The sequence below is a fragment of the Amblyomma maculatum genome, chromosome 1 (genome assembly GCF_055883805.1).
Source record: "Amblyomma maculatum isolate TAMU_Amacu chromosome 1, ASM5588380v1, whole genome shotgun sequence".
Taxonomy (NCBI): Eukaryota; Metazoa; Arthropoda; class Arachnida; order Ixodida; family Ixodidae; genus Amblyomma; species Amblyomma maculatum.
Window position 1 is genome coordinate 211,866,239 of NC_139344.1, and position 26,014 is coordinate 211,892,252.

The 26,014-nt window shown below is 41.2% G+C and overlaps 1 protein-coding gene across 2 annotated transcripts in view; it reads left to right on the top strand.

Annotated features, from left to right (window-relative positions):
* The window catches only part of LOC146205523 (alanine--tRNA ligase, cytoplasmic-like), a 47,442-nt gene that overhangs the window by 15,826 nt on the left and 5,602 nt on the right, over positions 1-26,014 (top strand). For both annotated transcript variants that reach the window (XM_084590239.1, XM_084590240.1), the window contains 14 exons: positions 1,085-1,224; positions 2,029-2,170; positions 4,711-4,810; positions 4,915-5,039; positions 5,537-5,681; positions 7,119-7,279; positions 10,337-10,453; positions 14,892-15,029; positions 19,560-19,700; positions 21,351-21,427; positions 22,815-23,004; positions 23,176-23,229; positions 23,440-23,562; positions 23,653-23,841. In XM_084590239.1, coding sequence (XP_084446365.1) covers positions 1,085-1,224; positions 2,029-2,170; positions 4,711-4,810; positions 4,915-5,039; positions 5,537-5,681; positions 7,119-7,279; positions 10,337-10,453; positions 14,892-15,029; positions 19,560-19,700; positions 21,351-21,427; positions 22,815-23,004; positions 23,176-23,229; positions 23,440-23,562; positions 23,653-23,841 — 1,842 coding nt within the window. The remainder of the gene's footprint in view (positions 1-1,084; positions 1,225-2,028; positions 2,171-4,710; positions 4,811-4,914; positions 5,040-5,536; positions 5,682-7,118; positions 7,280-10,336; positions 10,454-14,891; positions 15,030-19,559; positions 19,701-21,350; positions 21,428-22,814; positions 23,005-23,175; positions 23,230-23,439; positions 23,563-23,652; positions 23,842-26,014) is intronic.

A 26,014-nucleotide genomic window follows, 5' to 3' on the forward strand; every position in this document is an offset into this window, starting at 1 on the left:
GCACTCAGGTCTCCAGTGAGAAGTGTTAAGGATGCTGCGCTTTTTCTTTCCTTGCAATTTGCAATTTACGCGGAGTTTGCAAGGTGCTCATGTACCATGTTGATATCGGTGCACATAATGAACTCCAGGGGGTCGAAATCTGCGGAGCCCTCCACTAGTGTCTCCGATAGCCTAAGTCGCTTTGGGACATTAACCCTATAAACTGAACTAAAAAAAATTGAAATAAATACCTTTAGTTTGTTCTTTATTTAAGGGGGGGGGAGGGGGAGAAGAAGGAAGGGGGGAGAAAAGCACAGTAACTGTGTCTCTTCTCAGTGAATTCCTGCACAAAGCAGACGTAGAAACTTTAAACGATTGGGCTAGGCGCTGAACCTCCTGTTTAGTGCTTTTGCTCGAAAAATCCTTTTTCTTTTCTTTACTAATGTTCTCCTAAATGCATTTCCTTTTACGTAGTACTGCTCTCATGGCTTGGCTCTGCTTGTGCTCTTTTTTTTTTTTTTTTTTTTTTGTAATTTTACTTCCTCTATTATCATCTTATCTTCCCTCTTTGTGTTGGAGGGCAGTATACCTTGATTTCTGAATGGCGCAAAAAGCACCTCGAGTTTACTCATAGATGTTGCATATAAAAAAGTGGATTTTTGTTGCGGCCTGTTATGACCCATGCATCTTTTTATGTGGCTTTTGAATTAACTGACATCAGTGAACCAAAAGCAGAAATTTCTAGTAAAACTTTGCAAAATTTGAAGGTAGGAGGTCATTGTTATGTAATATATCAGTACAAGTATCTAAAGGGAGTGCAAGAAAGTCAGACATATGAGCTCTTGTAGTAGGCATCATTTTGCATCTTATTTATTTGCACTGACGGTTTGCATAATTTGACGGTCCTTTTAATAACATTAGAAGCTGAGGAACATGTGTAGTGTGCTACCTTGATGCTCAAATGAGTGATGTTTACATCACTAAACAACAGTACAGCTTGTTCCCATGTTCTTTGCATGGCTTGTGGCCTATTTATAATTTGTGGGAATATTTAATTTGAAAAAGCTGTTTTGATAAAGCTGTGATTAAGTGCTGGTCATTTCAGAAAGCGAGAGTGGATCCCTATCGTGGCCTTGTAGGCAGAAGCTGTTCTGTAGACGTTGCCTACCGCACTGCTGTAGATCATGCCCGCATGTTTACAGTGGCTATATCTGATGGCGTTCTTCCAGAGCATGCAGATGCAGGGTGAGCCATTTTATTTGCAGACCAGGTTTTTTTATGGGAGAAATGAATGACTATAAACAGAACCGAAAATTTGTTGTGTGTTTACTTGGTTGGTATGTGCCTTCATTAATGCTACTTCCCTGTGGGTAGGACATACTACAGTGCTTTTTGAAAGTTGCCGAGCCATTTTACATATGACAGCCATGAGCAAGCTGTGCAAGGTGTCTGCTGTTGCATTCCTGTCTAGCTGGAGAGAGAGAGATATATATATTTTAATGGCAACAGGAGATGTCTGCCTGGTGGTGAGCCTAGCATAGGTAGGATTGCCTGTCTAGCTGGATGCCTCATACAGTGATGAGGATATTTATTCTGTTGCCGTCTAAGGTTTCTAGAGTTCAAGCAGCTCAACTGCATGGCACAGGGAAGATTTTGGTTACATGTTAGGTGTTTTGGGAACTCTTACAGAGTACTATGTGCCATTGTAAAATGTTAGTTACCTGCTGTGGTTTAGCGGTGCAGCAGTGATCGAGTCTATAATGTACATAGTGGTGAGTTTTTTGTTGTCTCTGAGAGGGCTGCTGAAAATGGGGGGGGGATGCTGCTGGCACAGTGCGTTTGTCAATCTCGCTTTGCCAAAAAAATAATGGGCTGTGGCATGACTTTCCTGCAGAAAATTAGTTACTTTCAGCGGTGGCGGTCCTCCCCACTTTCCCCTATAAATCCTTCATTGAGTGTGCATATCCATTGTGGATAGTTCACTGTATTTTTCAGTGCCGTTTACTAAAATGTGCATTTTTGGACTCTTGTCTTTTTCTTTACCTTTAGAAACAAATTGAGAAGGATTATTCGCAAAGCATCTCATGCGGTTATGTGGCATTTGAAGTGTGACAGAGGAACATTGGCACATTTAGTTGATGATGTTACCTCTCTTCTGGGGGATGTGTACCCAGGCATAAATGTGGACCTGGTAAGTACATTTATAAAATAGATTCTGGGGTAGCTAGTACATTTTTCTTTTTTAAACAAACCTGGGGATCTTTAACGTGCGCTGACATCGCCTCTTCGTCTTGTTTCAAAGGAGGCGAAACGAGGAGGCGTCCGTGTGCTGTGCGATGTCAGCGCACATTAAAGATCCCTAGATGGTTGAAATATCCGGAGTCCTCTACGGCGTCTCTCATAGCCTCAGTCACTTTGGGACGTTAACCCACAAACCAAACCAAACCAAATTTACCTTGACAGTTGCAACTTCAGTTTATCTTGCATGGTCAAGCTTTTCAAACCTGTTTGTTTTCTATACTTTCCTACTGTATCCTTATTAGTGTTTATGGTACTGTGTGATGAGTGTAACATGGAGTTTAAGCTCTTAAATTATCACATGTGACGAGTGGATGTGACCCAGCGAGGGTGAAATCACATTTTTGGGGAATAGTGTTTTATTCAGTGAGGAGGAAACAGGTTTAGTGGGCTGAGCAGTGGACCATATTGTGAGGGATAAGCATTGCCTTGCAGCTACCATATTTGCTTCTGGTACTTCAGCTTATGTAAAGGCAGAATGCTCAGGAGTCTTTTAGGGCACAGAACGAGGTTATTTATGCTCTAGCTCATCCCTCTTGCCATCAAGCAACCATCAGGAATTCTGCATTGTACAATATATTTTATTTTATATCTAATCAGCAACAATGCTTGTGCACCTAGTGGTGTGTGCTTAAATTGTTGATAGACCCTTTTCAAAACTTCGTAAGTCAACTTTCTTGCATTGTGGAAACTCCTTCACCATGGTGGCACAGCCAGCTGCCATGGTAATGACACCCTGGCCAGCCACTTCTTCACAATTTTGGTGCTGGAAGGGCTTGAATGGGTACTTGCGAAGCAATGTCATGTCACGACGGCAACAAAAGGCGTACGACTGCATGCAGATGGGCATGGCTTGGAATTGTCATAATACAGTCGAACCTGGATATCTCGAACCCGGATAAATCGAATTTTGGTTATATCGAGCTCACGAAATATTTCCTTCAAAATTTCATGTAAAAGTATAGGAAAGCTGCATCGTATATTGAACTCAATTGTACTGGTCGTTCAATATATCGAACTCCGCATCACCCACTGGACGATGCGCCTTCCCCAAAGACTATCACATCACCCTCAGCCATTTACTGCGTGACATTTTCAAGTCACGGACGGAAGGAATGCGAGGGCACAGTTCGGCGACGGCTGGTCTAGGGCGGCGCTGCCCCTTTTCTGCGAAGGCGCGCGCATCTTCGGTGATTATTTGCTGCACACCAGCACGTGACATTTGCAAGCCATGTGCGCGAGGGAACAAGAGGGAACACGGAAGAGAGGGAATCAATGCAGCCGTGGTGTTCGGGAGAGGGGAAAAACGTGATAGAGCGAAGTGCAAGGGTGTGCCCACTCTTCTGCCGAGCTTTATCTCTTCCCTTCCTCTCTCTTCCCGGTCTTCGTTTGCAGCAGCACGCACTACGCATGCACAGACAAGGCAGCTCAACAAGCTCAGCCCGTGGCAGACGCTTCGTAGCGGCTGACATGCCATGTGCGTCTCGTGTCGTCATGCTGAACTTGTCTAAGCTACGGCAGCTGTGGACGCTAAGAGGCGGCAGATTTTTTTTTTTTTTTTTTTTTTTTTTTGCGAGAGTCGTTCATCCTTGCCGTTGTACTGAATATGCGACGTAGCGTATGCTATGACGGCTGCAAACGTTAACAAGTGTTTTTTTTTTTTTTTTTGCGAGAGTCGTTCATTCTTGCATTTATGAATCAACGGAAAGCACATGGACAGCTGTGATCATGACACCGGCTTTTAGCATTGTTCGCTTCAAACGGCGTTTGCAGCTATCACGCTTTCCAATGATTATGTGTTCATTATGTGAGTTACAGTATCATTGTTCACAATCGTAAGTGGCATCTCAAGCCGATTTCTGTATCTCGAATTATCGATATATCGAACGGATATATCGAGTTCGATATATCCGGGTTCGACTGTAGTCGTCTCCATTGCTACATGGAATTTCGGCCCCCAGAACAGGTTTGGCCGCCATGGTGAAGGCACCTGCACTGTGCACAAAGGAGATGACTTCCAAAGTTTTGCAAAGGGTCCATACTATATCAAGCAATACTTTTGCTTATTTGTAGTTCATACATCGTTTTCATGTGCATTGTTGCAGTGACTCAGTAGTTAGGGTGCATAACTTCTGGACCCAAGGATGCTGGTTTGATCCTGGCTGTGGCAGCCACTATTCAATGAAGGTGAAAATCAAGGAACTCACATACTGTGATACGTCAGTGCACGTTAAAGAGCCCAAGGTGGTCAAAATTATCCAGAGTCCTTCGATATAGCGTCATAAACTGAGCCGCTTTGGAGAGCATTAAACCCTATAAAACCAAATCATTATTTGGACATTTTTGTCAAAACAGTACCATCTGTCAAATTACTTATTGCAATTTATAAAGCATATTGTTAAATAACAGTGTGCACTGTTCATGGTTTTACAGGTGAAAAGTGTTGTGAATTCTGAAGAAGACAAGTACCTGTGGCAGATGAGTAAAGCAGAGGCTGCTTTGAATGAAGCAAAGCCAAGCGATGTTATATCTGGTATCTCAATGCTTTGTTTTATTCATCATTGCTGCATTCAGTTGGTCTGTCGTTTTGTAAAACCTCTATAGATATGCATGTAATTTATTTTTTTTCTTCTTCAGGACACACTGCTTGGAAATTGTATTCTCAATATGGCATTCAGAGGGACCTGATTGCAGACCTGGCTGTAGAAAGAGGCATGTCTGTTGACTGGGAGCTGTTCTCTCAGCTGTATAAGGAATTTCAGGTTGGTATATAAAGTCGACCGCTCGTTTTTTGCAGTGTTATTGCTGTGCCTAATGAAATCTAAAGAAAATTTTCTTGTTATAAGCACTGCATTTTTTTTTTGTTTCGCTCTGGTCAGAGATGTTTTTTATGTGTATTGAATTAACAAATGTTGCACCTTGTACTCCTTACCATTGATAGGATCACTAGGGGGCTATGCAGGTTATAGCCTTGTGATTTGTCACTAACTGATAACCGAAATATGGTAGGGAATTTTTGTGTAATGTACAAGATTTATTTTTTATACGAGGTTACTGAATTCATTACAATGAATTTATGATATTCTGAAATTTTTTTTGCAGCACTGGCAGTTTTGAAATTTGAATTGCTGCAAAATTATCACAGCATGATTTGACAGGCAGTTAAAATTCTCTCAGAGGGCAGATTTTAATTCTTCATTCGACTGTATGCTTGCATGAGAGCCCATTGCTGAGACCTGTGCTTGTCTGTTTGTTCCAGGAAAAATCTGCATCTGGCCAGGCACAACATGTTGAACAGTCGTTGCAGGAATTGCCTGGTCACGTTGAACACCTTAGAGAATTGGGTGTGGTGCCAACCGACATTCAAGGCATTTACTCCTACACACCATGTGATGGTAACTATGGTAAGTGCCTTTATTCTTAGCATTGCATCAAACAGTGTTGTTGGGCCTCACTTCAATTGCAGTGTCCTCTTTGAAAGAAAGAAAAGTGCATGATTTAAAAAATAAGCTCCTATTCGCCTGAGAGATATCAGAACATTTCGCGCACTTAGAGACCCTGTTGAATAGTTAAGTTTACATGTTATATACTTGTGAACTTAATAGTCAAGGCTTTGTGCAGGTGACAGTTAATCTCTGAGACACTTTCAGAACCTTTGAAAAGTGTGCAAAATTGTGTGACCTAAATTGAATATTTCAACCTGATGGTGACGGAACGCAGTGGCAATTTTTGGCAGGAGAAACGGGATGACACCAGATTGGGCACTTTCCATTCTGATTGATTGGACGTCCAGTTTGCACCGAGTTCCTTTGTACTTGGGAGGTTGATCCAAAATATGATATGTGTGAAATGCTGTAAGCTTTTCGCAAAGCACAGGAACTGAAATGAAGGCATGAAAGCAAGCAAAGGCGAATTAGAGCAACACTAGAGGGGACACTTTGCATTCAGTTTCAAATTTTCATGGAGGCAAGCGCAGCTGTTCAAACCACACCGAGAAGGCAACGACAGAAGAGAAAAGCTAGTCGACACACTTATCCAAAAAATGTAAAATGAAAATCTCAGCAGGGGGCGAGGCTGAGGAAAGCCAGTCTGCCTTTTAGGCTTGCCAACAAAGAAACATTGCGGAGCTTCCTTTACTGAGTTTGTTGCCCCTGGCCTGTTTATGGTGTGTACGTTGAAGGGCAGCTTCGTCAAAATGCATGGCTGTGGCCTGCCTTGGCAAAGCAACAATTTTGTGCAAGCTGTAATGTATGCGCCCACCCAATCTTATCTCCTGGCGAGTCAAATGGGCAAGTGGAGCGCATTTTTGTTCTTTTCTTTTCTTGGTGTAACAGCTTTCGTTTGCACGCACTGGTGTCTGTAAGGCGTGAGGGATCCATTTAACCAGAATAATTGTCAGTGAATGAAACATTGTACTCCCTCTTCATTGCAGTTTTGGTTTAACTTTCTTAAATCTCATATGCAGTTGCTATCAGTCAGCTGGTTTGGTCCTAGCTGTCTTACTCACTGTGTCCTTATGTGATGATTTTCTTGTTAGGGTCTGATAAAAAAAGAAAAAAAACTATTTAATACTACTTGCTGGAAAAGAACCCATGTTTGATTATTACACCTTTAAAAACAAATACCTTCCAAAACGCGCATATATTTTACTGCAAAGGTTACTTTAAATGGGCACATGTAAAGACGTAGGTGCAACACTAATAATGTGGCACATTCATTTCTCTGTAAGTGACTGCATCTTTTTTATTGGCTTCAAAGCATTGCACTTGGTTGGCCCTGAAACACATTCTATATTGTATGACATTCAGTGTCCAGGCAAGTAACATTAGTTTTCATTTCAGAGTTCCCGTCATTAAAGGCAGTTGTCAAGGCTATATTTTCTAATGGCCGGGACGTTGACGTTGTCAGACATGGAGAGCAGTGTCTTATAGTAACCAATGCCACAAACTTTTACTTTGAAAGTGGTGGCCAAGTTTCTGACACCGGACGCATCAAAACTAAGGTACTTGCAGTGTTTATGTTATTCTTAAAGTGTTGGCTGATGTATAACGTATCTTCTTCTTGGTTTATAACTATTGCTACGCTTCTCTGCTCTGTACTTAACCAGCGTTCAGGATGTTTTAACCATTTCTTTGAATTATATTGTTTGACCTTAAATCTCATGCTGGCGACCATAACATGGCATAAGCACATTCGAAGGACACTTGCATGCAACTAATAATAAGTGCTGTAATGTGGGTTTAACTGTGATTATAAATGTCGCAAATTTTAGCATCATCTGGCTGCTGATGCTAAATGTTAGTTTTCAGACAATTGTCTTGGTAACTTTTGTTAAAGTGCTTCAGTAACGGGGAGGGAATGGTGTGAAGGGCTGGGCCGAACTTGATTTAGGTTGTCAGGGAATTCAGTTGTGGTATTTTGCGGTTGTGATCACCGTCTCGATGGAGATGGAAGGCAAGAAAAAAAAAAAAAAAAAAAAGCCTGCATGGTCTAAGCTAATTTGGAGCCCTTCATTGTGGCATCCTTCATAGCCCATGTGTGGCTTTAAAAAATTTAACCCCTCAATTTACGATTTTTACTTGTAGCATTTTGTAGTTGGTGCATTGAAGTCCTGCCTTTGTTCAGAAATTAAAAACAAGCTAACAAGTTATTTTTGCAATAAGCAAGCAATAACTTAAGTTTGTTCATGAATAAAGTCGGGCACAAACATAGGGCTGCTGTTTGCCATAAAAAAAAAAAAAAGCAGTATGTTGCATGTTCTCTGAGGGGTACTCATGTGCTTATTTTTAACTTGTTGATATTTCTAACAACGCCATAAACAAACATTACAAGAAGTACAAGAAGCCACATACATACGTAGTGTAGGGAATCTAGAAAAAAAAAAGAAGGGGGAGAATGTTTATCACATTCTCTCTGCGAACTGTTTGCAAAATCTTGGAACCATATACCATATTTGCATGATTTTAACATGCCTCCGATTGTAATGTGCAGCTATATTTTGCTCCCAAATCTTAATATTTTTTTCAGGCAAAAACCTTGCTAGCCTCATTATGCAAAAATCCATATTGTTGGCATTGCTGTTGTGAGCACTCATTGTTGGCACCCATATAATACGACTTCATTGTGTAGATGGCTGGTGCAGCCGAATGCTTTCAGATGCAGCAGTTGGGTGGAAGGGGGAGTGTGTGGAGTGTGCCTATGGCCGGTACAGACGAATGCAACCGGATGCAAAAGAACTCATCACTTGAACTGAAGACTGATGAAACGTTGAAAAAACCTTGACTAAGGCTTGCTGCCGGGCTGTGCAAACTCGGCAGCTGTCATCAGTCAGTCAGTTCAGTCGTTCAGTCGTGTCCGACTCTTCGTGACCCTATGGACCATGTCACGCCACGCTTTCCAGTCTCTCACTATCTTCCTAACATCACATAACTTCATCTGCAGTGCCTCGAGGACGCCATCTAACCATCGCGTTCGCTGCCTACCCCTTCTCCGGCGACCCTCAACCTTTCCCAACATCAAATCTTTCTCCAGCGACTCCTCTCTTCTCATCAAATGACCAAAGTAGCTGAGCTTTAACTTTAAAATTTGACCCTCCAATGAGCAGTCAGGGTTTATGGTCGACAATATCGACTGATTTGATCTTCTGGCAGTCCAAGGAACTCTCAAGAGTCTTCGCCAGCACCACAATTCAAACGCGCCAATTCTTCGGCGGTCAGCCTTTTTAACAGTCCAACTCTCGCATCCATACATCACAACTGGAAAGACCATAGCACGAGTTATACGGATCTTGGTTGGCAGACTAATGTCTCTGCTCTTTACTAGGCGGTCAAGGCTAACCATTGCTCTCTTTCCCAGAAGCAGGCGTCTTCTAATTTCATGGCTGCAGTCTCCTTCCGAGGTAATCTTAGAGCCCAAGAACAGAAAATCTGTCACTGCTTCCACTTCTTGTCCATTGATGCTCCAGGACTTGATAGGGCAAGACGCCATGATCTTTGTCTTTTTAATGTTCAGTTTAAGCCCAAACTTCTCACTCTCTTCTTGTACGCGCATCAGAAGTCTCTTGAGTTCCACTTCACTTTCTGCCATTAAAGTGGTATCATCCGCATATCTAAGGTTGTTGATACGTTTTCCAGCAATCTTCACTCCAGTTGAAGACCCGTCCAGACCGGCCTTCCTCATGATGTACTCTGCATATAGGTTAAATAGGCAGGGCGACAGTATGCAGCCTTGCCTCACTCCTTTCTGTCATCAGTTTGCAGTAAATATAGCCAATATGCAGACATATGAATTTGCAGAAAAACGTTAATGCATGTAGAATCATTTCATAGAAGCTGAGAACATGTGCTTTTTATGATAAATTGAAGGGAGTTCTGTAACACTGGTAAATATTGTTATGGGCTGGGCAACAAGCCAGTGAGGACAGGAAACAGAACATGACCGATGGCTGTGAGACGTTTAATAAATTTCGGCGGGCCTAGTGCAGTCACTCCTGCCCACGCCACTGCCAGCTTCATCTTTCTTCTCCATAACAATATGAAGAAAACAACTTCAGATTGCTGAATTTCGAGCTTTTATTCTAACGAGGTTTCACATACTACTAGTATCAATCACTCTGAGACATTTGCTCGTTACAAAGGTTCTACCTGTATTTTGCCTTGAAGTGTATGCCAGATGGGGCTATCTGAATAGTCGTCATCAGATGTGGCAACTCTCATTGCTATCACCCTGACCTCTCTTGAGGTCTAACTTGCTCTGATGGGTAGTATTTAAAAAAATTATGGCATGTCTAATTTTCCTGGGCATGTCCCATTGGCTTTCCTCAGTTAGCATGCGGTTGTAGTGAAGCTGCAGCTACTCCACCCAATTGGGGAATTGTTCGCTTCTATCTTTGATTTTCTTTAATGATGTCATTCCCATACTATGTAAAAAAAAGTTTAATATTTAGGCAACACAGCTGGCATGGGCAACGTCCAGGGTGAAAGTAAACTTGTTACCAACACATACCAACACAATACAATAACTTATTATTTATTATTATTATTATTATTTTTTTTTTCAGAATGGCGAAGTTGCCGTTCAGAATGTGAAAGACTGCGGGGGCTTTGTCTTTCACGAAGGAATGGTCACAGCTGGGTCAGTCCACAGGGAGGATGTGGCAGAAATGTGCATTGACCAAGTGAGAAACCGATTAGAATTTACTATTTTATTCATTTGTTATCTGTTGGTAATGTGTTGTGTGCTAGCGCTGTGCTTTGTTCTTTAGTGTTGGTCATTTTTCGTCTATTCAGCTCTGTGTGTCATTAGGCCTCTATTCCTATTTTTGGTGGTAACATATCTTGTGCACTTCCTTTTCATATGTTAACTTGCTTGTGGTGAGGTTACAAGAGGTAAGACTGTGTCAGAATTGTCTGTTTTTGGTATCAGGAGTAGGCTGTTACATATTTAGTTAGACTTGTTGCAGGTGAAGTTGGTTGGAGTCCAATGAAGGTATGTGTGCAGATCTACTGTGCTGCACACATACCCACATATGTGGCCCCCCCCACGTTTTACCTGGAAATAAAGCAAATTGCATACTGGAATAGATGCTTTCTAAATATGGAACTAGGTTACTTATGAAAGACTGTATTGTGGCATAAAAAAACATTAGATGGCAGTTTTTTAAGCACCAGTCTTGTGGTAGGCATTTAAGGGTGCAATGGACCTTTTTCCAGTAGCGCACCCCTCTTGCAGGCGAAGTACGATTGACGGTACGGGTTACTGAGAATTTGTGCAGAAATTCGTTCCTAGTATTGGGGTGGGCTTATTTTCCATTCGGTAGTTGAGTGCAGGGCTGGTCTCTACTAGTCTGTGCAGAGATGCGTGAGTCATCTGTGAGCATACCTTGACTCACTAGCCCCCCTCCTCCCCACCCCCTGTCAAACCATGACAATGACAACAGGAAGCTGGCGAACCTGGTTCTGTCTTCCCTGTTGAGGCAAGCTGGGGGAGGTGGGGACAATATAATGTGTTCGTTTCGAAGGTCTAGAAGATGCTAGCACTGCAGGCAATTATTGTGCAGCAGTTCATCGCATCGATGAAGCGAGGGGTGTCATTTCCTGGAAAAGCACGTGCAGTAAAGTCCTCCCCCTATTTCCGCGTGGCATCCCGGAGAAAATGGTGGCCGAGGAGGCTTCGTGCATGCGCAGTAGCGCTACTTGAAAAAAGGTCAATTGCAAAACAAATGAGAAAAAATGAAAACTAGTTTGGAATATTTTATGGATACTGGTTGTTTGAATTAAAAACTAGCACTTCATAGCAAAGCACAAATGTGTAGTAAAACGCATTATTCTCTAACTGTTTTTGGTTCATCATCAGCATAACTTAATTTACCTTTAGGCCTATCTGACGTTAGAATGAGGGAGCGTGTATTGGCTAGCAAAACTTTATTTTGCTGACTAATAAATTTGGTAAAGGTTTTTTAAAAAAATAGTTGTTTTTGGTGAAAAAAGCTTTATATGAATTACAGAAAACAAAGTGAATAAGTGTTGAGGCACTCCTAAGCTGCTGTCCAGTACTGCATGTTGGCGTGAACATGGTGTCTAGGTATCTGAAGTGGCATTAGAGGTTGGTTACTGGTGAGGCATGACGCATTGCATTGCTAGCAGTGTGCAGCAAAGAGCCTCACAAAATGGACATACAATGAGTGGCAGTTTTGGTTACAGTGTGAACGGAACCAGCCCTTCCACACTTCCTCACAATGCCCGAAGGCAATAAGTCGGAAGAATGCCGCAGCAAATGCAGCGCTTTTGATGGGATGTAGCCCAGAAAGCCTTCATGTATCAGTTTTGTCTCAGTGTGAGCCCCGCGGTGAACCCGTATTTTATTGGGAACCAAACACACAAAAGAAAACTACATTGTGAGGACAGGGTTCATATTCTGAGTTTGCGTTGTTATCAACAGTGTCACCATCCCCCTGACGTCGTCGTCTGATTGGTGGAAGCGCCGGAACCAGAAGTGGTAGTGACATGCGGTTTCGATGCTTTCACCAGTCGGATGACTCGATGTTACGCAGATAGTGACGCTTTCCATGATGACGCAAACTCTGGATACAGACCCAGCAGATGGGTCACTTCATGCAAGATGCAGTTGCGTGGACTTGGTCCTGTACTCCGTTACAAGAGCTAGTTGGAGCGCTGAGAAAGGTAAGGGCAACCTGGGCCGGTCAGTACATGAATGCGTTCCTACAATCCTGTGCACCATGGTGTAAGGATGCGGCAGGAATACAGTCATATTGTGCACGTCATTCTGATTGGCCCAGGTCACCCTTTCCTTTCGTAGGGCTGTAGACAGCTTGGGAAATGTGCTACATATAGGTACTTGTTTCTATAGTGTACTTTTTTGCTTGTGCTCCGTGACTGAAAATTTTAATTTCAAGGTTCTGGTTAGCGGAAATTCCGGAAGATGGAACTGATCACCATGAAACAGTGTACTCACATCACAGCCTCACCCACTTCTTACACTTCATAAGCCCCGTTTCTGTTCAGGTAGTGTCACTTATCGTCATGACCACAGACGATATAAGTGCTTTAGTGACGACTCCATAGGAGTTCTCGATGGCTAACGATATAAGTGCTTTAGTGACAACTCCATAGGAGTTCTCGATGGCTAACATTACTGCATATGTGCTTTTACCGCGTGGTGGAAGTAGATTTTGTGAGGAAGTGAGTTGTTGACGAGGTTGAAAGGCTGTAACCAGTGAGTACTGCTTGGAAATGCCATGACATTTGGGCACAGGCTTCAATCAACAGGAAATTTCGTAATTTCAGAATGTTCAGGAGGTTGAAATGCTTTGAATTGTGAAAATGAGGTGGGAATTGAATAGCGTCTCTCATAGCTTGAGTTGCTTTGGGACATTAAGCCCCATAAACCATAAACCAATATTAAGCAAGTGCTGTTTGCAACCCCACCGCTATCCTCAGGCAAGAAGTTTTACGGCGGGGAAAAACGTGCTGCACCCCATTTCTTTGGATGAAAAGGTCCGCAAAATATATGAATCAAATGGTACCACCCCCTAAAAGAGTGAGCTATAAATCTGCCCCTGAGCTCATGTGTGAAAATTAAAATGCAGCAACACCATATTTGCTTTACAGATGCTCTCATGCACCATTAAAATCCATCATCATCATCATCTTTTCTGTGCAACTACTAATTTTCTAAGTTAGAGGTAAAGTATTTGTTAGAGTATAATTTCTTTTATGTACACATGACAAGACACTGTTATTTTGTTGAGCTGCAGTACGGTGCAAAAGGGTAAATGTTTTTCATTTCAGTTCATGGAACTACAAGATTTGCTGGCATGATTCCTCACTGTTTTAAAGATATGTACCAATGGAAGGTCAATGTGTCAGTTAGCAGACATGCAAAGCCTGCTGAAAGATAAACCTATGCAAAAGCTAATCCTTATGGCAAAACAGTGTAAAATTTATGGGGTTGAAATGCTGCTCTGGCAAGTGTTATAGCAGTTTTGAATTTTGCTCTTGATTTACTATGCGCACTTGAATATTGAGTTTGTATGGAATTTTATTGTCCTTGGATATGCGGAAATAATTAGAGTTAGCGAACTTTAATTATGCTCTTACGATTTTTCTTAATAAATCTGTTCTCCATCTTTTTGCATTAGCGACAAAATCGTAACTTGTAACGTTTATCCGACATTTTGAATGTCGGGAGACGAAAGGTTTAAACAGACTCTGAAATGCACCTTTGTTAATTATGAGGAATGCCTTGGGATTGATAGCGAGCACATTGAGGAGTGTCATCATCAACAAATTTTCCCTACAAGTTATAGAGGAAGGAAACAACTTAGGAGAGGCCCTTGCCATTCCCAATGCATTGGAGAAAGTGTGGCGGAAGTGACTTCAAAATTTAGGGTCAGCCAAGTCGGGCCATTAGCAACGGCATTGCTGTTGCTATGAAAACTCGGGCCACTAGCAACAGCGTTGCTAAGGGCCCGAGGTACACGAGTGTCGCGGAGATAGAAAATGCGGAGGGTAAAGAAGGAGGAGAGGCATTGCAGCGTCTGGTTGCGGCGCGGCCGCGCCGGCTTCAAAAAAGTGACGTCAGGGTCTCTCCTAAGTTCTTTTCTTCCTCCATGCTACTGGTAGTCTTTTAAATCTGCGAGGCCTCAAGCTGGTAGTTCTCTCGGGGTAATTGCTGTAGCTTTTGAAAGCTGCCAGTGGCTGATGCCATGTTTTTGTACGTGCACAGCTTCTAACTGTTTTTCACCTGAAGCCAGCTTTTGCATAATTGGAACTTTGGCTTAATGCAGTGTTGATGCTGTGACTTAATCACTATAGTGTTACTTTCTTAAGCTTTATAACTATTTTCATTTTTTGCACATTCTTTGTTGTTATGTGATGGCAGACTTGGTGGCATTTGTTGGCTCAGGTATATCACTTGCTCGTGATGTTCATCAGTCAAGTTTGCTGCATAAAATTTCATTTATTTTTTGTTTATGTTCAGTGCTTGTGCACCTCTGACCCTTAGTGCATATTCAGGGGCTTTTTCCCATTCTCTATCTTCTTCACATTACTTTCTCTCTCTCTCTCTCTCTCTCTCTCTTTTTTTTTTTTTAGCAACATCGCACTCAGTGCATGATAAATCACACTGCTACGCACTGCTTGAATGCTGCGCTAAGAAAGGTGCTTGGCTCTACTGAACAGAGGTCATCATTGGTTGATAGCAAGCACTTGCGGTTTGACTTTGTTTCTGAGGTGAGAACTTTATTACTTACTACTTATTATTTGTTACTTATAGGTGAAGCATGATGCTATGTGATTATTTAATTGTGGCACTTAAGGCTTAATTAGGTGTACTTACATGTCTGTACACTGCTGTTGCTAAAAGACCAGTCGAGTTGCTGGATTTCATAGACAGAGTTATTGGTGTTATTGAAAGTGAGTTACGTGACCTACTTTTGTGCAAAACTTGTGTGAAAATATCTGTGGTGTTTATTTAGCTACGAATGCATACCAGAGCTGGTGTGTGCATACTAGTCCTTGCTTGGTTTTTGTGCTGTATGAAATTTTTCATCGTGAATTGTCTTTATCCAGCACTACTCTCACTGCTATGTCAGAAAAGATATTCTGGCATTTTCATTGAATATTGTCTGATGTTTAGTATATATTGTCGCGTAAACGAGGACCCTTGTAATTGCATTCGAGGCAGGTATATATATATATATATATATATATATATATTATATTTCTGTGTTACTTTGCTACCCAATTAGCTGCTGTTAATTCAGGTGGATAGAGCACTAAATCCTTTCATTTTTCCTGGATTTTCAATAAAGATGTTTACTTTGTCCGGTAGTAATACATTTTTATAACAAACTGACATGGGGCAAACTTCTTTCCATGAGTGTACCTTGTTACCCATAGTTTAAAGTTCTAAAAATGTGCTATTCCATGGTGCCATGTGCAAACCATTTTCTCACAAAATTCTTGGCAGTGATATAGTTTCAGTAAACAGTTTCATTAAGTGCAGCATACAATGTGCATATAAGGAAGGCTCAAAAGTGGCAGTGGTATCCAGTAAGTGTGCTGTAGTACATTTGCCAGTTTCCGTTTTGGATCACTTCTGTCTTAGAATTAAAACTGCATAGCATTGTGAGTTGTAAAAGGGCTGCTTTTAAATGAAGGGATTTTCAGTGAAAAAAGCAGAAAACTTGCTACTCATTAGAGACATAGTTTTGGTGCTCATTGCAAATTGCATGAGTATTCATGCAGCTCACTTGTATTAATTAGGCATCAAGTAATATGTACTTTCGTTTAACCTGATTGGGAATCTCAATACTTTGAAACATTATGTAGATTCAGCTGAGAAGAAATTGTAGAAAAAAAGGTTGTCAGCAGCACTGCTTATGCTAAATGCGTCGAGAAAGCAAACTTCATAAAGTGAGCCATCTGTAATAAGGAATCGCGAAAAAAAACTTAAGAAAAATGTTGGTCTAATCCGTGCTATGGCTGGATTATTCCACTGCAGGAATGCATGCGTTCTAGCCCACGTTCTGTTCTCATAAACAAAGTACAGATTGTGAGGAAACTTAGTTTTAATCACATGTTTGTTGCTGTGCTGTCGCGCTATACGGTGAGTAGCAGCATGAGATAACTGAAGTAACGCACGTAATTCACGCTGGTTACATCGACGTGACAAGATACACTTTTAGTAGTGTCTTGAAGTGGGTTATTAACAGTTGAGACCTCAAGTAGTCTGCACATAAAGGCTGGCAACCATTGCAATTTCTTGGCGTCACATTACAGTCGCTGCAGATGATTAGGGGAGCATCCAGTCTTCTTTTTTGTGGCGATCGACAGCAGCACTCGTGGAAGGTTTCACTAATGATGACGCCATTATGTGAGCTCTTAGCGCCTTAGCAGAACTGGTTGCACTTTACGAATGGGATACGCAAAAGGCAAAATGATTGTTCATACGCTAGTGCAGTTACTTTTTAGACCTGTGGTGCCATTTGGTGGCATTGATGCGATGCAAACAAAATTGCTGTGCACATTAACTGTGTCAGGTGGCGCCACTAAGGAACCGGGCTAGAATTTTTTCAAGACTAACAATTTTGTGCCATCGCAATGCTTTATTGGGGATAGTAAGTTAAAAAGACTACTATTAACAGTTTGACACTTATTCACCTGCCATTATTTTTAAACAACACTTTCTACGATAACACACGAGAGTTTCTAAACGTCCTCTGATAGTAACCGGTCGACATTGTGAGAATGATCTCCCTTGGTGGACGGAACTGCGACGGACAACGAGAGCTGAAAATGTAGCCTTTTAAGTGCCTTTGCCCCGTTGTGCTGGAGCAGTGGATGAGATGCCCAACTTTTGTTTTGGAGTGCCCTGATCCAATCCCGACCACAAGCAGCTGTGTTTCGATGGAGGCAAAACGAAGAGGCGTCTGTGTGCTGTGCATTGTCAGTGCGCGTTAAAGATCCCCAGGTGGTTGAAATTACTCCGTAGAATTCCAGTATAGCTCCTCTTTCTCTCATTCCACTTTCAATCCCACCTTCCTCCCTTTCTTTACGGCTCGGTTCAGGTGTCCACAGAGCAAGTGGGATGGATATAGCGCATTTCTTTTCCTGTGAACCTGTTATTATTATTAATAAAAGCAGTCAAAGAATAATATCAGCTTTCATGCATAAGAGGGGCCAATGATGTTGAAATTAGACATTTTAGGCGCTACCAGCTCATTGCCCCGGAACTAATGTGGTGAAATGTGACGTGTCTAGTAGTCTATGATAGCTTAATGGCGTATGAAAGAAGAAACAAGTTAGCTTCCACAACAACTATTCAGAGCGCACTCGGCTGGAAGCAGCTCAATTTGGCTTCCTACCTTGCACAAGCTGCTGAGATGGTTTTATTCGCAGCCTTTCTTGTGTGCAGTATGAAAAGTGGTAAGGTACATTTGCTGAGCAACTTCGCGGTGTAAAGCATGAAAACATAAAAGAAAAGGATGATCACTAATTGCGTTCCCCAACTGGCCTGCACTCAAACTGCAGAAAATGAAACATCTTGTTAGGAAGGTACAGATTTTGCTCTCGTCACTGTCCATATTAACGCGACAAAAATGCATATTTCCCCTTTTCCATGGCCTGGACATGAGCTTCCAAGTTAACGAGGCATAAATACATTTAAAAAGTTTGGTTGCCAGAAAAATTATCTGTAATGTGAGTCATTCATATTAATGGGGGTTGTATTAACGAGGCACAACTGTATTCTGTTAGTTTTGTGGTTTGCACTCATAGTAACCCATTGGAACTGGATTTCCATCTCCCAGACACACTAGTTGAATGAGCAGGCAGCAGCAAAGGAAAAGGAGTGCAAGCGTTGGCGAACTCGAGAACGAAGTGGAAAACACCACTTGAAGGGGGCTCTCAAGCCAGTAGTGATCAATTATTGTGGCACCTTGGCTAATGGCCTTGCACCTGCCTAATGTGGCATTTCAGGTGGCTGGCAACTTTTTAACCATGATGTCATGACATTTGGTCTATACCATTGGCTGGGGACCTCTTTCGAGGGACGTTTGTCACTTCATTTTTGAGTTTTGCCCGACTATTGTTGAATGCAATAGGTACTGAATCGCAAGAAGAGAACTGAATGGGCCTTGCGGGAGAAGGGAAAAGTGGAATATATGCTTGATTGCATTGAATTGCGCAATGCTGTTCAATCCATGCTTGGCACAAACTTATCAGTGGTTGAATACACCAAGCTGATTTCTTGTAATAAGAATGCTTTGTGACTGACTTATGGCATTCTTGCTATGTTCACCAGCGTATTGGTCTTGGGCAGTCAGGTGCCATGTTTACATGAAAGCTGCTCTGTTATCCAAGCTGTTAATTAGCTGATGTTGGCCATAGCTTTAACAATATTTTCAGTGAAAAAGAAGCTGTTCCTTTAATGACTACTATGTCACGGAACTATTAGCTACTGCAACTAATGTGGTGGCTGCATTTTATGCACGAAGTAAGTAGTCTTTTCAATGATGAAAGCAGTGCCAGTCAGGCTTTATAGAGTGGGGGCCACTTCTGCAGGAAGTTGAATACAGGCTGCAGTGACAGAGTACTCTCTGCTGAAGGACATTTGAATTCATTGCTAAATCATGCCTTGTCAGTATCAGTTGAAAGGGACTGCAGGTATTTTATTTGCAAATGAAATGGCCCACTTGGCCAAAATTTATTTCTCAGTCTCTATTTCATAATCATCAAGTCTTCATCTGTCTTGTAACCAAGAATTATCGCATAATGTGCACTGCACATTTAGAAGAGGACATTTGTCTATCTGTGGTCATCAGAAATTTTGAACAAGTTGAGCTTGTGATGGTACTAGCATATTTTGCATTTGATGGGTTTCCAACATAGGAGCATCATCTTAATATCATTACAAAGAGGTCAGGTCAGAGTGTTGTAATTTGGTATTTTCCTTACCAAAAGCAAGAACATGCAATGCACTAAATGCAGCAAACAAGACCTTCATTATAATTTTCTCAGCTTTCACTTTTTCTTTGTGCAATGCATGTGCATCACCAACCAAAATGGTTTTTGTTGCTATGTCTCTAAAGATCAACAAAGAAAAAGGAGGTCAGGCTCTTTATTGCTACAAGAGGGCTGTAATTGAGAATGTATTGATGTTAAGTTTGGCTTTTTTTTTAATATGTAGCAGAATATGTCATTTGTTGTTGTTTGATTTTTTTTTTCCCCTTCTTGAGCTTTGTGCATATTATTTTGCAGAAAAATTTGACGAATGAACAGATTGAAAAGGTTCAGGATACCTGCCATGAAGTGATTCAGGCTGGTTGCACTGTTACTAGAAGGATTATGCCACAAGCAGATGCATTGGCTCTTCCAAAGCTGGTAAAAGTTCCAAATGAGGTATGGCTACATAATGCTTACATACTTCAACTCATTATGCTTTAATCATAGGTTTAGCTGTTGCCACTATTTTCTTTCTGCACAGCCCCTTTTCTTAAAATTTAACCAGTTGGCATGGGTTCTTTCTTGCTGTATGGTATGGACACATTTCAGCCTACTGAAGCTTCAGCAATGAAATATTTCTTGCTACACCTCTGTATTGAGCTTTCTTGTTCAAGGTAGATCAGCGAATTATCAAACACGGTCTGAACCTGTAGCTGAAGGCTATGGGCTCAGCCTATGTTGGTAATTGTATGGCACAAGAAGAAATAAAAATCAAATTAAGCATCTCATATTGTGTGTTTTTATGGGCATTAGTCTTATTCTATCTGCTGCAGTGTGTAGGATTAAAATATTATGCTTGGTGTACTCTGTACTCTCATTAATTCAGGCTCCAAGAGGCCAGAAATTTTTGTTTGAATAATCTAAGCTTTAATTATCTGAAGTGGGCCTCAGGATCACCCAGGACGAAATGTGATTTGCTTTATGGATGTCTGTGCATGAAAATATGCATGTGAAAGAAGTCAGCAGTTGACAAAACTGAGAAAACTAATTTTTATTTTGTAAGTTGGTGATGTCAGTCAAGGGGAATAATAGTGTAATCATTCAATGTCTCAAAAATAAATGATCACATTGTAGAAGGAAAAGCCACATGCCAACTAAGCTACGTTGGCAGCTGGGCAACCTGCTTCTTTTGAGGGTATTTATGTAGCTTGCAACCTAACCTTGAGAGTGTTCACCAGCACACTAGTTTGGAACCTTATCTCTGTGCAGCCATAACTAAGCATGTTAACACAACATAAATTATTGATGGGAAACATGGATATATTTACTTAACCAGCAGTTCCAGTTGGTTGGATGTTTGAAAAAAAGTTATCATTATTACACTGGGTTTCCAATTGAGCAAAACCACTTTAACGGGGACCTCAGTGACTGGAAGTAATTGTCAGAAAGTAAAATAAGGCAATGGTTACAAAAAGAAAAAAAATACTTATAAAAAACCCCTTTAAAATCGAAGCTAATTTAATTTAAAAAAAAAAGGACCCGTAGTAGTTTCCTGTTGAGCAAAAAGTGCACACCATTTTATAGTTCCATCTAGCAGTACTGCATCACCATTGTCTTGAACATCTAAGCAGGACTGCTGTAAAACAATAGTAAATAAAAAATAAAAATAATAAATAAAAGATAATATATAAAGGAAAGGTTTGCGCTGACACAAACCTTGACATGGATGTCGCCGTTTTCTATGTTGGGACCGTTGGAGCGCATGATAAAAGGTTTAAATAAAGCGAAACCATGGTACAAATGAAGTGTCTTTAAAATGCATTAGAAACATACCTGGCCAAACATAATTATGAAATTTGTTTTAACTAATCAAAAGTGCTAATTATGTGAGTTTGAATTGCTAAAAATGTGCTGTGTTTATTTTGAGTTAAATTTAATTTGGTAATGGGGTCATTATATTATTTTCAATTTAAATGAAATAATTAAGCCACATTTTATTTATCACAATACATGCCTTTGAATGGCAACAGTAGTTTTGGGCCATGTTCAGGGGAGTTTATATACATGGACCTGTATATTTTTTTTTCCCAACTCTATTCAATCCAGACTTATCCCAGCACTGTTTCTGTTATAAGCATTGGAGATGATGAAGATCCCTTTTCTCGAGAGCTCTGCTGTGGAACGTAAGTGCACTTCTATGATGGTTTTGAGCTATGTCTGGGTGAGTTCTAGATGTGGTGTAAAACATCAATTAGCCTGCAAATAAATGGTGTTGTATTGAGGGATGACTAAATTTTACAGTGAGAAGAAACGCCAAGAAAAAGAGGGACCCAAAAGGAAAGCTGTGTGAGGCTCTGGAGAGGACCGAAACATTTGGTGGCTTATGGCTATTAAACTGTTGCAAACTGGGTGTGATCAGTTAAATGGGATACGAGTCGGTATATATTATTGTTGTATAGAATACACTCAGCTTGCATACCGACATAAAAGCAAGCCCGACTCAGCTTTCTTGAATTAAAATTGCCAACACAACATAGGAAGCATGAAGAACGCTTCGAGTCGTTTTGAAGTATGCGGTGGAAAAAGAGACCAATTTTTTAAAATGGGGAATGACTGGTCATTCACAAAGAAGTTTGATCTCGACCATTTCTTATGCTGATGCATGGTGGATGGGCACACATGAAAAAGTAATATGCTCACATTTGCACCTCCCTGTCTTGAGGGATTATGTTGGCAAAAAATGCTTTACGGTCAAGCCATGTAGACTGGTTTAAGTGGTATGGATGCTCTTTGCACGCATTTTCCTATCACGCACAGGAAATTATATGGTGACCTAGATTTTTATTGTAAAAAAGTATTTAGTAAAATTCAAGTTAATAACTTTCGAACGGTTCCATTACAGCTGGACCTAACCACATTTTGCTCTATCTGGCTATGTGGCCAAGCTCGGCTTCATGAGAAAAACCGTCAACACCCAAGAGTTAGTGGATATAAATAAAGTGTGTTGTGGTTTTAAAATGTTTTTTATTGAATAAAGAGTGAGGTAATGTTCACAATGAGAGTTTCTGGAATTAAAAGTAGATTCGCAGAGATTAAAAGGTGTAACTTAAAAGTGTCAGTAACACAAAGGAATAAATTGCTGTGCTGTATTGCAAGTATAATTAGTGATGGTAAAAAAAAATCTTGTCTACAAAGATCTACAATGTACATTCTTTGTGTTAACGATATTCAGAGTTTAGCTAGAAACTAGAAATGGCCAGCTCTACATTGGAAGGTATGTTCCATGATCGGACGATGAACTCTTTCGTCGACCCATTGTAGGCTTTATGCAAGAGATAAAGCATGAGCCAGCAAATGATTGTGTTCCTGTCTGGTTAACTCTTCTGCTAACATTAATTAAGCCGCGAACAATTGAGCATAAATCTTAACTATACAAACACACACACATTTTGACATTATGATCTCTGCTAAAGTAGAATTCATAAGGGGGGTGGAATGAGAGCCCGGCCTTATGAACTACATCAGTGCTGTTTTGAGAATTTTTAATGTGGTTTTTCACGTTGGTTCAAGGCACGTCTCATCCTTGTCTGACCTCGGTGATATTGTGGTGACATCGCACCAATCCCTGGGCACCATGGTAAGGTCTGTGTCCGCTGTGGCTGGACCCTTGGCTGCTGCTGTGCGTTCTCAGGATGAGAGTACCCAGAGGCAAATGTGTGAACTTGCTGAAGAGGTTGACACTTTGTCCCACATGCCTTTGGTAGGTACTGTTCAGAAGATCATTTCTTTCTACTCGTTACCTCAAAAATCGAGCGTATGTTTTTGTATTTAACTGCTTTGTAAGAAAGCTAATGACTACCTACTTGGACCACTAAACTTGGCTTTCTTGTGCGCTGCAGCATGTTGTCTCTATTTATGCTTTTCATTCTAGGATAACTACATCAGAATGGCAGCTTGCAAGAGAAAACTCGTTGATATCCGAAAGGTAGGCTAGGTCATTTTTTCTTCACCAAAGTGTTGTCATATGTGCCTTAATACAATAAGCAACGGAACAAATTTCATTTTATATTTGTATTTCGTGTGTTTATCAAGAGCTGAATAATGTTTAGGGTGTACTAGGTGTCTCTATATAGCTTGGGGACAACGTTTTTAGAAATCGTACTCATCCTTCTGACTTGTTATTGCATTGAACCAGGTTGTAGCTGCACGTGAAGTATCTCTGCTGCTTCGGAGGAAAGCTGAGTCGGAGCTTCTGAAACTGGAGCGTTCTATAGACAGCATCATTCGAAAGTACAATCGAAGTTTTGGAGAAGCAAGGGTACGCTCTGGCTGTGAATTGTTATTTATTATTTTTTTTATTAACTTGCTGGAGTTGACCAATCTTTTTTTTTTTGAACACCTCTTTCAGGTATTAGCTCATTTGAATGAAGCCTTGGAAAACTCGAAGAGTGCAAGCTTTGTTGTCACCTGCCTTGACTTTTGCGCTGATGGAAACCTTGTATCTAAGCTGGCATACAAGAAATGCATGCCTAAGCCATACTTTGTTGCAGTGTATACTCACCCTGACGAACTTCGGATTGACTGTGCCGTCCCTCAGGTATACTGTAACACTTCCTTATTTTAGTGAGGGAAGGGCACCAATAGTGGCAAGCTGCCACCAAGGAGATATACCACTTAAAGTATCAAATCGGCACATGCATGAATAATTGCATTGTGCTAGTGCCTATGCCTAAACAAAGGTGTTTTCTGAGTCTAGGTTCCATAGAACTTTTGGGCTCCTTGGAGTGCTTTTTGGGTTCTCCAAGCACCTAAGTCTAAGCACCTAAGGACCGCTTAGACTGTAGTTGTTCATTACTATTTAACATATTTATAAGCTGTTGTATGTCAGCGTCCATTTCTTTGAATGCATGTTAAGCAACATGTGCTGGTAGCCAAGACTGGCTGGGTTTCTCGATGCTGTTTAAAAGCCACTAGGACTCATCAGGGCTAAACATATGAGAACCTTGGCTATGGATAGTACTGGTAGTGCTTTGGTGAGGAGTAACGAGAATAGGCAGCGCAATCAGCTAAGAATCCTTCTAGCAGCCAAAAACTATACTATTTCCTGCTTTCAAAAAATAATAAAAAGAATTCTTAAGGTCAGTCGATTGAACGAAAAATAGCTGTGCGAGCTGCGTGTTTGGTATGCCTTCTTTAGGCAGTAATCACCAGTTTTATTGTCATTGTTTCGCAAGTGTCACATTGGTGTGTTTTAGCATGGGCCAATGTTTCACCGCTTCACATCAGCGAAATTCAATATGCAGTTCATTGCACGTTCACAAGCCGGAGGTAATCCATTTGAGAGAAATTTCACTTGTCATTGGCAGTAGTATTAAAAAAAGGCCCATAAATGAGGAATTGCTACCAGGAATTCTTAAAGCCTCTACACAGGAATTGTTCCGTTTTTGGTATATTGACCTTGACAGTGCATTGAAGTTGCAATAACCCGCAATGGGAGATTGTGATTTCAGTTGAGATAGCGAGTGGGATTAGTGATACATATAGGCATTTTCTGCATTGATACCAGGGCTGACACTTCTGCTCTGCCTACTGCTACACATTAAAGTTGCACCAATGACGGAGGCTTCTTTTGTTTTTGTTTTCTTGTTAGCCTTGTAGATGCAGCATAGGCACAACTGCATTTATGCTATTGCTGTGCCTGAACATGACTTGCTAGTTTCTAATGAATGCAGCATATTCATTCAGTTGTATTTTGACTGGGAGAAGTTATATCATTAAAAAGCACTTTTTCCTTTCTTTTGTCCAGACAAAAAGGTTTTGAATAGGAACGTATTTACATTCAGAGTTTATTAAAGGGACACTGCAGCGATTTTCAAATGTGCTAATACTATAGATTTTTGAAGTAGATTATTTTTTGATCATGTCTGTGAAATTATCTTTTCGATTATGCATAAAATGGCTGCGCAATCACCGACTGAAAGCGTGCAATTTAAATTTCCTGCTCTCCGCGTGACTGCTACAGAGGAGGAAAGCGGAGAGAGAAACCTCGCTTCTCTGTCCGTCGTGATGTCACTGTGAGGAGCCGGAGGTATTCAGAACCAACGGAGGGGACTTTTGGCGTGCACCGTTCCTCGTCTTGCGTGCGTTGCGGACGTACGGAACACGTCAACTTAGTGGCGTGCACCTGATACAACACAACTCTGCATGTGTTAGGATGCACGAACAGCTGTGGACGCGACAATATAATCTTCCATTGTGTTAAAATCTCTCGGCACAATGCTGCAATGCTGAGAAGAGAGATAAATTCAAGCCGACCAAAGGAAACATTCTACTCGAAGCATTTTCGTGACAGTGACTATACTTCGTCTCACAAGATATCTGCAGCACTGCGAAAGGCAGAGGCACCCCGGTCCGATCAGGATCACGCGCACTACAATAGACAATTGTGCTCCTACGCTCCTCTCGCCTCCCAAATTGGCGGGGGTGACAGTAGGAGCACAATTCTCTATTATAGTGCGCAGGGGCGAGAGGCACTTAGAAGCACAATTGTAAGGGCTCCTCTGCTTTTCGCAGTGCTGCAGATATTTCGTGAGGCGAAGTATACATGCAGTTTGTTCCTAATGTGATTTCTATAGGGCTTTGACAAAAAGGCATGGCTGAACCATGACGCAGTTCCTTCTATTTTCTTGCACAAGAGTCAGGACAGTCACCATTTCCTAAAACCGCGGTTATTAAAGGAAGAAAAGGAAGGTAGGGCTTGTATAGTTCCA